General features: G+C 43.5%; 1 protein-coding gene across 5 annotated transcripts in view; it reads right to left on the minus strand.

Moving 5' to 3' along the window:
* Positions 1-12026, minus strand: part of LOC143148066 (uncharacterized) — a 113682-nt gene that overhangs the window by 83451 nt on the left and 18205 nt on the right. For 2 of the 5 annotated variants that reach the window (XM_076313955.1, XM_076313956.1), the window contains exon 2: positions 3556-3646. In XM_076313955.1, coding sequence (XP_076170070.1) covers positions 3556-3632 — 77 coding nt within the window. In that variant the 5' untranslated portion in view covers positions 3633-3646. Of the gene's footprint in view, positions 1-242; positions 1543-3555; positions 3647-3910; positions 4593-12026 lie in introns of those variants that run through there. The other 3 variants (XM_076313954.1, XM_076313953.1, XM_076313952.1) reach the window with 3 other exon arrangements.

Below are 12026 nucleotides of genomic sequence, written 5' to 3' on the forward strand. Positions count from 1 at the left end.
TGCGTCGATCGCGAGTCGAAAAGGTGTGGGCAGTTTCCAGCAGCGAACCGTACTCGTTATTCCGCCCACTGTTTTGATCGTAGTCAAATTAACCCCACCTCACCACCCGTGTAACGAAACCGTTTCACCCCACCAGTCAAGGGTACACTCGAGCGATTAAAGCCGAACCCCAATTACACGCATATCCGTTCACCTTGACGCATCCTCCGACCTTTATCTCTTAATAGAACAACGAGTCTGACCTTGGACCAGGCAAATCCATGGTGGTGGATCGATGATGATGATGATGATGATGATGATGATGCGGCCGTTCGACCGTCCCGATCATCCCGGGATGCAGAGTCTGCTGCTGCGGGTGCAGATACACTTGTTCCTGTTGTTTCATCCACATTTTGTCGTCGGTTTTCACTCCTCTCCTTTTTTTTTTCCCTTCCGCTCTCCTCTTTCTCTTCTTTTCTTCTCGTTTCTCGAATCGTACGCCGAAGCCACTCACCGATACGTTTCAACAGGTCGCGAACCGGTTCCCGCGGGCGCACGTACGTCGAAATTTCTCGTTACGATCTTCGATGATGGAGTTCGTGTTCGATGATAGATCATCGTCGGCTGTCATAATGGGTAATCACCGCGTGGTACGTGGTAAGATTCATTGTTTCGTCTTTTTTTTTTGTGTGTTTCGCGATGGCCGACTCCTCGTCTGTATCTCCAGCGTCGTGTTCGTCGACGATCGGCGCGTGTACCGCGAGACGGTGGACGCGCGAGCGAGAACCGACGCGCGAACAATATCAGTTCAGAGCGACGGCGAAACGCACCAAGCGCGAGACTCGTCCTCGGCGTCGTTCGCCATATTGGAGAACCGCGCGGAACAGCGACAGTCGGCCGTTTGACGTCGTGGCCCGTTAATGTCTATCCGTTATCGCGCGACAACTTCGCGGTCTTGTTTGTTGCGCGAATTAAAATTAGCCAGGTCGCCGGTTAATCTTGCCCGTTCGATCGCTCGTTTCTCCGCGCGCAGATAAAAACGTCTCTATCTCTACGCCGAACGACACGAGCAAACATTCGGCAAAACCGGGGTGCCGACAACGACCGGAGAAAAAGTGACAGAGATAGAAGAAGAAAGAGAGAGAGAGAAAGATCGAAACAGCAGAAGAAACGAGAGAACGTTTCTCACTCGGCGTGGTTGGTAACCGTCTTTCCCAAACCGATACGACCGAGCGTCGAAAGTTTCACGCCCACCGAGATGATCCAACCCGGTACGACGTAGCTTCCCGCGTAACGACGGGAAAAACTTCGGAGAAAAGTCACGCGCGTGGCTTGATTTAAGCGGTACAGGTCACGCGAGAATCACATTCTCTCTCGTACCGCGCCGAAGATGGTCTCGGGTTCTTGCGCGCGGAACGCTTCGAACACGTTTGATTCGGCACGCTAGCAGCGCGTCGTCGATTCCACGAAACACACCGATCTCCCTGGGTCGGGATACGTTACGTGTGCGGCAGTACGTACGTAAATACGTCGTACACGACGAGATATACGTCGCCGCCGCCACCGCCACCGCCACCGCCACCGCCACCGCCACCGCCACCGCCGCCGCCGCGCGTTCCGTTCAGCGAGACTGTAAATTCCTCGACGGATTCCCGACCTTGACACCGTGTTCCAGATCCCGGCGCAGCAGGAAATCCGCGCGCGAAACGCAGGGATCGCGAGAGGGCATCGATCGACGCGCCCTCCCCCTCCCCTTGTGTTTTACGATCAATAGGATCGACGAAACACGGCTCGGGATGCACACGGTCGATGTTGATTGCACCTCCTCCTCGTTTCCGTTACATCGTGCGCGAAACTCGAAAAGCGGGATCCGAGCCGGTCGGTGTTAGTGTCGAGGAATCTTTGGCCTTGACACACTGTCCCAAATGTCTCTTAGAACGGAGAGTATACCCATCGACTATGCATTCCGGAGATACGAGTCGTTAGTTTCGGTCGGGTCTCGCGCGATGCTACTCGCGCGACACGCGCCAACTATCGGTCCGATTAAACGTCGACTTCGTACCCCGTTCCGAGATTACTCTCCTCTATTTATACGACGAACAACACGTTCCAGTTTCGCCGCGGTTTAAAAACAGCACGGAATTCCCCCGTGTAACCGGTAGCGGTTACGGCACTTCACAGTGTTCACTTTGTTACGGTTGGACGTTCTCGATCGCGGTGCGCGTACGAAACGCGGGTAACGTTACACACGGTTTCGCGTTTCTATAGGTTCGCGTACGCACGATACCTGCGCGTACAGATCGGTGAATCGTCCGGTGTCTTTCAATTCCGTACAGCGTGAAGGAAAACAATCGCCGAGAAGGGCAGCGCGCAACGATCGACGAGACACGACACGCACGACAGTCGGATACGAACTGCCGGTGGAGCGCTACCCCCACTATTCGCGACAATCAGCGTTTACCCCTCCCGTTGAGACGACCAATCGTCGCTCCCCCTCGCCTTCTTCCAATGCTATCCGCGCTCGGACTGCGCAGCATGATAACAACACATTTTTAGGCGGATCCCTTGGTGTGAGGCTGCTTCCAACTCGCGCGATAAGAAACGAATTTTCGGTGCGTGCGCGCTCCTCTCGTTGGTTTACGCGCGAGAATTCGAGTATGTTCGCGATCGAGCGTATACGGGACGGATCTTCTCTAACGTTCTCCAGGGCCGATCGAGCGCTGGAAAAACGCGAAACAAAGCGCGCGCTCGAACGAGCAACTGGACGAAATTGAACAACACGCTCCCTGCGATAAGAAAACGAGAAGACCTTGATATACGCGTTTAACGCATTGACTCGATTTTCGAAACCGTCATTAGAATACAATGAACAATGTTCGTGAAAATTCCAATGGTTTTATTACTCCATCGAAGTATGTCCCTCTATTCGATTTATTTATATGCTTCTTATTTTTAGCGAAATGTATACTTTATATTTATCGATATCTCCCATTGGTAAGACCTCGTTCGGAATATGCGTCATCTATTCGGTCTCCCTCTGCATCGAAATATATTGAACTCTCGGTGGAAACACAATAGAAGACGTAGAAGTTTCTGAGGGTAGCGGTTCGCAGAGTAGGTCAGCCCGTGTCTATCCTTGACCATAATTACGAACCTCCACTGGAAGCCTTTGATTTAGCATCGTTGCAAGATCGTAGAATCATGGCCGACCTTGGTGTTTTTATTAAAAATTATCGACGAATATACTCCGACGTTAACGTTCCACTCGGATCGATTGAAAACAATCTGTTTTTCACGACACGTGAAACGCAGATACCGATAAATAATAATAAGAACAACATGTACAACCGAATTCGAGTACCCGGATAACTCTGGTGATTACTTCACTGGTACAGCGTGTGTTTTACATAAGAATTAAGGCTCCCGATGCTAATTAGCTGCTACACGCGAATTGCGTATACGTGTTTACAACGCGCAATAATTAAATTCAATCGTACTTTAGTTCTTTTTTTATTCACTTCTATCCTATGAATTATTATTTAAATAAAAAAAAAAAACAAATATATGAAACCTTACCCGCATGAGACCGTCGTTTCCGGCGCAGAAGTCGATGACGACGCGTTAGCGTCATCCTCGTCCACATCATCCTTCATGTTTTTTACTTTTCCTGAAACGTAACAAAGGACATTGTTACAACGTTATCACGTTCAACGAGTCGTGTACTATTATATCGAAAGCAATTTTTCCGTCGTTCCTACTTTTTTCTTTTTTTTTTTTCTTCTTTGTTTATAAATATTTCAGCGAACACGAGCAAGGTTGTAAAGGGAAACTATAATGCTTTCGGTATAACGGACCAACGAGGAGCACGCACGCGACACGGAAAACCGTGATGACACTCGATTGATTGATAACGTAAATAAATGATACGCACCGCCCTCGATAAAGTACAACACGAATATAACACGAGTTGCGTGTATCGTGGTCTCGTTGTCGAGTGAAAAATCCTGATACCGATACCGTCGCGACGCCGAACGAAGCCTATATGGTTGATGGTTCGTCTTCGTGTTGCACAAACGAAACAAAAACGCGAAAATTTTTATCCCGATTAACCACTTCGTCTACAGTATCGTGCAAGACTCGTGGTAAGGAAACCGGGCCAAACATAAAAACCGTAGGTGAGTCTTGTCCACGTGAATATATTTTCTGGAAAATATTAGAAAGAAACTCTTACAGAATAAGTTGCTCGATAAGTTTTATCGTTCGATAAGAAATGGAGCTATTAGATTCGTCGTTTTATTTTTCCAAAGATAGTACTACTGTCTGATGAAGTTTCACGTAGACCTGTCGATTCGTTCGTATATTTAAAAATCGTTCAAAGTTGAAGTGTCGTAGTATTTTTTTACAATGAAAAAAACGACAAAACTTGTCGAACAACCCAGTAACGTCTTCGTAAAGAACATTTAGCGTTTCACGAGGACAGTGAGAGTTGTAACCGATCGTGCTGTTGATTATAACGCGCGTTGTCGAAACTTTAATCGTGGTGCAAGGAGTTAACCGCTCCGAGAGCCGGCCGCGTTCACGTTAAACGTTACTCCGAGAAAATCTGTTACACTTGTTCGAACTTCTCTTCTCGACGTTGTATACGATTTGTACTATTGCGCGTTCGACGTCGTTCTGAAAACTTTCGTGCAAAGAACCGCGATACATCATCCGAGGTGAAAATAATTCGTCGTATGCTCGAAGAGACTGAAAAAGTCTCGTGCAACCGGGAAACGATTTCCATGCATATATATTCGACTCCGTTGATCAATTCAATGAATATTTTATGCAAACATATTCGTTTGTTATTGTTGTTGTTGTATTAACACCGTCATACACGCATGTAGCGACGCGCGAATAATTGGATTCGTATGTGAAATGTACTCGTCCTAGTCTCGCGAGAAATTTCATCGAATTTATACTGTACGCTTAATGTTTCGCATCGTATTTCTAGTTTCACGTTTGGCTGTACCGAGACAGGGGATTTCCACGGGAATTTGTAAACAAGACACTATTCGATTTGAATTTTGTCGCGACTATTGGGACATGTTTTTTGTTAAGATTTCAAGCCGGAAACTTTCTCAGACTCGATATCACTTTCGTAACCTTGAAAAGTATAAATTCGAGAAAAGCGGATCGTTTTCCTCGAATTCCTAACTTTGTCAATTCTTCGAATCTCGACCTAAATGTTTCCTTTACACTTGAAACCACAAACTGTTACAAAATGCAAAAATAACAAAAATAAACATACCGAATTAAATCTACAAACGTTGTTTTCACATCGGTGCGAGCATTCCGTGAATATCTTTTGGAATAAATGATTCTACTATCGAGTAGCGCACTGTTGATACGACCGATTCGACGAAAGCGTATTTCTATTATGTATAATATAATTCGACGACGAATGATGATATTTAATCGAAACCAACATGTGTCATCGAGTTGTATTCACGGACGAAGCGCGTCACTCGATTGCGTATTCTCTTGGATAACAACAGCGATTCGAAACAATCGACTGATGTTGCTCAGGATCAAGGGTGCTTTTGTTCATAGCCGTGCTATTCTGTTACAGAACTGGACTGTAAATTAGCACGTATTGGTGCGCAATACGCAGCATATGCGACTGTACGCAGCTATGAAAATGACATTTTGTTCCATTTTGTTTCGCGTTAATCGTTAATTCTACTTTCCGATTGTGGAGTACTGCTTTCAAGTGACGAAATCATGTCCCCAATATTTGTTTCTCGCGGATCGATGCTTCAAGACGAAAACAAGATCCTTCGAAGAAAAGAAAATTCGTATATTCCTCGTCGTACCTTCGCGAAAGGTTTGTCAACGAATTGTTGAAGTTTTCTCGATGAAAATAAATCCAAACACGGTCTTATTTGCACTAATTTCGATAATCGAAAAATAGAATCTTCGACGTTGATACGTTACTCGTACAACGAACATGTAAGAACGTGATTATTTCATCAGTATTTATAGTAAATATATTTACTACAAATATATTTACACTCTATTATTTCATAAGTATCTATAGTAAATATATTCATAGTAAGGTATATTTTTGAAAACTAAAGAAAACTCGCATGTAATGCGAGGCTCGCTCGCTGATACTCTGTCTCGCTCTATCCTCGATACATACGAGGTTCGACCTCGGTTCTAGCGAGATTCTCGAAAATGGGAATCACTGTAATTTTTAGAGCAAACGTCAATATATCCTACTGATAACGCGAGTACATAGATTTGTACGTGTACATCAAAATTTGATAACCGTGCGAAGTACGACTCGGAGCGAAACGAATTTTTTTAGCGTAAAATGTTTAAATTTTGTTCGCACGTTGTTTCGAATATTCCATCCGTTTGAAAAATATCCGTTCTATCGAGCATTCTCCGAAGTCCCAGTATCGTGAACACGAAACAAGATAAACAACGTCTCGGAAAAAAGGAAACTCGAGCACTGCAACCAACGTAAACTTCCAATCGACGATTGTACTCTTCATTTTTAACTCCTTTCGATACAGACCTCGGTTATTTCGGGATCATGCATCGAGCTATCCTCAAAAACGTGCTCGCAGCGTGTTGAACACCGATGCTGTTTATGCAACATATTCGCTTTATCTAAAATCTCCACGGCACTGTTTGTTTTCACAGAATGTGTATTCCGCTGTATCGCTCGCTTGAAAAAAAATTATAATTACAACGATTGGACGGGTTACTCGAATACAACGCGAACGAAAAAAAAAAAATACCCCTTCCCGCGATTGTGTATCTTTTCAACGCGCATTTTCATCCGCTGGAAATTCACCCGATTAATTTTCAATCAACGGTGAAGCGAGACGGGGCAGCGATTTTTCGATACGTTTCGATACACTCGCGTTCGAATTCGTGATTCGAGCGTAACAACATTTGCATTCGACGCAAAGATAACGGCATCGTATCGTCGAGAAGATAAAGAAAATGTACGGGCTCGAGCGACGCAAGGAAAACGACAAAATGGATTCGTAGCAGTTTGCGAGCAGATATCCGATAAAATATTCCGATACGCGAACCCCACCATTGAATAAAGATATCGATTGAGAGGTCGGATCTTGTTGAATGGGACAAGGGTTCTCTCGGTCCGCTCTGTGTACGGTTGTGTAGAAAATCGCGCGCGCGCACGTGTGTGTTATACGCGTGTTTAGGTGTGTGCGTGCGTGTGCGTGTGCACATAGATGGACACGTCTGTATCTAGAAGCTGGCGTCAGGTAGGTCTGTGTTGATACACCGGGTCGTCGACATCGTTCTACTATCATTGGGTTGCGCTGCGTGCGCGCTATACAACGGTGCTGATAAGGTGGTGAGAGGTAACCTACGTGCGATGCACTCGCTTCCAGCTGTTTCCAAGCACCGATGAACACCTACGGAACGACTGAATCTCTATTTCGAACGAACGACAAAGATGTTCGTTGTTAGCTTCCTTTGTCGAGTCGATCTCTTCGCATTAACCCTCGCAATATTTTTCTGCTTCGTGCACCGTACGTCTGCACAACCTTCGCATTAGATGCATTGCGGCCAATCTTCGTTGAACGATTACGCACGATGCATTCGGTGAACGATGCATTCTTCTACGTCGCTCAATCACTCCTGTATATTACGTACGAACCTTCTGTTTTGTTTTTTTTTTTTTTGTTTTTTAACTTGTCCTTAATTGTCCGATGACGGAACAGGTAAGTTTGATCGTTATCGTTGAACCTTCCCCTATTTATTTCGAGGCAAACTTTCCGTTTGCACGTTAGGTTATTTATTCTTACCAGTAGCGACAACTATGCTCCATCCGGTTTAAACGAGTTTCTTTAATTGTGGGAATAAAAATACCTCGAAAAACCCCGTTTATTTAGCGCGTCGTTGGACGATAATAATTTCAAACAAACAGCTGACAATCACGAACGATTGGGCGTAAGAATTAATCGGAGCAACAATTCGTTGTTAATTCTTTCGATCTACTTTAACAGCTTTTAATATCTTTGCTCTGTCGTTCGAACGAGAAATTATTCCTCGATCATTTACGTTTGAAGTGAACGAGTAATGGTCGTACTTGCAGTGTTACCGGATGTTCTCGTAAGAAAACATACATCGTTTTAAATTGCATAATTTTCGGCGAGCTACTTATTGAAATCTTACAATCGCTGTATACGAGTGAACGCGAGCGACGGATAACAAAAACATGTTTTCTTGTCGTCGTGAAGTGACAAGGTTTCTTAGAACCGAGAGAACAGTATATCCCTCTTCTTATGCAATTGTCGAGATAGTCACACGTAAGCCTGATGCAATATTTGTTTTACAATATTTTCGTAGTTGAAAATTACGCCAAGAAAGCCACTTGTTTCCGGAACGTTCGGTTCACGCAACAATGCCCCTCCCGAACGCGAGATCCCACGTACGAGATGTCAACTTCGTTTTCGAGGGCCGTCTTCTTGAAAGTGTTGTTCAATGCGGCTGGATATTCAATATCAAAGTCCGCGAAAGGAAATGAAATAAATTGGACGATAAACTCAATTCTTCTTTCTGCCACTTTAAGTTAATACGAGCGACTACGTTCATTGCTGCAAGCAACCAGTTGCTCGCGGACAAAGGGTTGCTGACCACTGCGACCGAGAGTCGAGAAAACGCATAAAGTTCCAGACGACGTATATTCCCGAATAATAGCGTACTCGAGAGATGAGACAAACTGATCGAGTAGTCGAGCGTTTTCAAAATTTCGAAAAACTACCATTATTTTTTATCTATTTATAATCGGGTATATTCGTAGAATTCTTAAAATAACCAACAAATGGGGGAAAAAAACGTCATTCGAGGAGCTTTGATACTTTTTTTTTTAATTTTGTGGCTTCTGCAAACAACGGAAAGACATTTTACGGATAGAGTTGATTTTCACTCGGTCGATAGAGAGACATCTATTATACTTTACATGCGAATCAAATTCTCGTATCAAGTCAATCGGTGTACTGGCTCCCGAGATATTGTTACGTCAACAAGCTTGGAAAATGGAGCTGAAGTTTCGGTTTATAGCGGATACACTCGCCGCGAGAAATATGGCGGCAACAAAAAAAAATAAATTTTTAACCACCAAATAGAGAATTCGAATCGAATTGAGTAAATAATGATCGGATACCGATTAACAGTATCTAACAAAATATGTATATATATTTAACGAAGAACTATTCAAGATGTTTAGTAACTACAAAACAGAAAGTTTGTTTGTGTCAAACATTCGCGGAAAATACGTTGACGAAAATGAATTCGCAAGAAATAAAATTTGAAATAATAATATGTATACTCGTACGCTTGGTACGAGTTTGATATCCTCGATTGTTTATAACTTCCTGAAATCTTCGAGTCCAACTGTTCGTGTTGTTTCGAGAAACACTGCCGCAGCAATCTTGAGAAATAAAATCTGTTTATGTTTACATATTAGTAAAAGAATTACAAAGGAGAGAATTTTTCAAGTGTTTTATTAACATATTTTCTAGAATCTCGAAGAAAGCATGAAAAAAGTAATCTTCTTCTATCTCCAAACTAAACAGTCCCTCGAAGGGAATGAATTATTTAATTATCCCAATTATACAAATATTTGAATATTCGTAATAACATGGATGCTTAAAAGTATCCGAATAATTCGGATAATAAACAGAGGAAAGGAACAAACGGATGTGTACATTTGTAAGTACCGTGAATAAAAGTAATTGTAAAATGATCTTTCTTTAAATATGTAACTGTGTATATCGACTGATATACGAATTTTTCGTGAAAGAATTCGGATATCCGCAATTTGAATTAAGAGTACTGTGACATCATTAACCGAATGTTGCACCAGCGACAAAATCGTTATCGTCCAACCGATAGATCAACACGACAATAAACAAACGAAGGACAGTGGTAGTGTCCAACTTGACAACACGTCGTATCTGTCGATCGCATTGTTTGAAATTGAAACGAGTTTGTTTTTTTGTCGCACGGCACGCACGACGCCTGTAAGAATAATATTTAATTTCGCGGAATTATTCATTTTTGAAGTGCAAAACAGGTCTGTTTTACCGAAATGTTTACCGAACGAAAACAAGAACCCTTTTTTCGTATTGTTTCAAGCACACGGTGAAAAAATATTTCCTGTCATTTTAGTATTTTCATCGAATAGATTATCATTTTCTATAAAGTGGTAAAATTCGTCGAATTTGATCCTGTACATCTGTTCTACTGTACGACGTTTCATTTGTGAATTTAATAGTAACGTATAATTTACGTAACTATTTGAATACAAAGGAAAAGCAATTCCGACTTGGACAGAGATAACACAGAATTAATTTCGTTGATTTTACTAGATGGAGACACTTGGTCGTATTGTCTTTCTAATGTTGCAACGAGCCTCGATGTCTATTAACGTAACCTTCTGTTAACCTTTCGTTTGTTGTGTCAGAATCACTGGCTTTGTCGGTCGAACTTTTCGTCCTGAGAACAATAACGCACACAGTGACAGAATTATGCGTACGTCAGTCGCGAATAATCAAATAACGATCTATTTCGCACTGTACTGCCATAAATGCACAATGAAAAGTATAGAAATAAAGGACTCGCACGACCGTAAATATAATTAGTAAAATATCGGTGCGAGTCAAACGTGACTCCAGCACGGAACTTGGGACTGCTGTGGCCAGAGGGTTAAATAATTTTCAAATTTGTTCGATTTTCTATACAGATATCGGGGTACAGATACTTTCAGCTCCAGAGGCTGTTCGAAGGATGTTTCAATGGTGGACTATACGCGCCACGCGGCTCACTTTTTAAAATGTGATACGTACAAACAAAAGATAAGCTCGCCGAAAGAATAATTCGATGGCACAGTTGGCCCGGTTCATCTTTTGCTCGACAGTCTGTGTTGGCACTTCGTGTTACTTACTTAACTTTAAACAATACGAATAAGCAATAAACTTATTTTTACAAATTCGCTCCGAATCGTCGAGAAGCCTCTTCTACGTTATTATTATTTTTTTTCTATTTTCGAGATATCGACGTTCGTGATTCGTAATACGTACACGAGTTGTAAAAACGAATAACGTAAACCGATGTATTCGGTGTTCGCAATTTCAAATTTCTCATATTTTCTTTGGCATTCTGCGTCAATGATACTACTTGCATAAAGATGATGAAAATACTCGCAAGGTATCGAATTCTCGTTAAGTTTTCAAAATTTAACGAATCATCCGCTTTCGAGACGTACCGAAACTCGTTGAAATTCATCGAGACTTTTTTAACGATCGAGACTTTCAAGATGGATCAACTTTCAAAAGTTTCGTACATCGAATCGTGTTCGAAACGATCGTAGTTTTCACCGTTCGATGTAAAATTCCGATTCGAAGCGTTCCAAAGTCCCATCGGCGATCACGGGCCTCGCGAAACACGAGCGAAACGCCCGTTCGAACTCCAAACCGACACGACTCGCGAGTCGCCCCCTACCCCGTGGACTCCGGTGTTCTCCCCGCGATACGTTAGAAACGAGCGAGTCGCGCGTACCTGAAACGAGTTCGGTGGGATGCGACGCGAAAACAACGTTCTCGACGAGAGTACGACACAACGCGCGCGAGGCGTATTATTATTGTCGGAGCGGGGTGGATCCGTTAAAAATACGGCACGAGGTATCGAGCGGCCGAAAGAAACAAAGAAAATGCGAAACACGGTCGGTGCACGGCGTCGTCGTCGTCGTCGCCGGTAATATCCAGCCGTCTAGACACTAGACACTCTTTGTTCGTTCAGGGGCTGATTTTCGGGGGTTGTTCCTGGTCGAGCGTAGGGTAAACCGTGCCCACCCGGTAGCCGTGGTGGCCACAGGAATGCACAAGCCTACGGATAAAAGGGAAAGAGGCAGCCACGGTTAGACGTGGATAACCCCGGTGGTGGCGTGTGCATGTGTTTTCGGTCTGCTCGACAACGATCGACGCGTTTCGTGATCAACGACGAACGAAACTGTGGGC

Source organism: Ptiloglossa arizonensis, chromosome 6 (assembly GCF_051014685.1).
Source record: "Ptiloglossa arizonensis isolate GNS036 chromosome 6, iyPtiAriz1_principal, whole genome shotgun sequence".
Taxonomy (NCBI): Eukaryota; Metazoa; Arthropoda; class Insecta; order Hymenoptera; family Colletidae; genus Ptiloglossa; species Ptiloglossa arizonensis.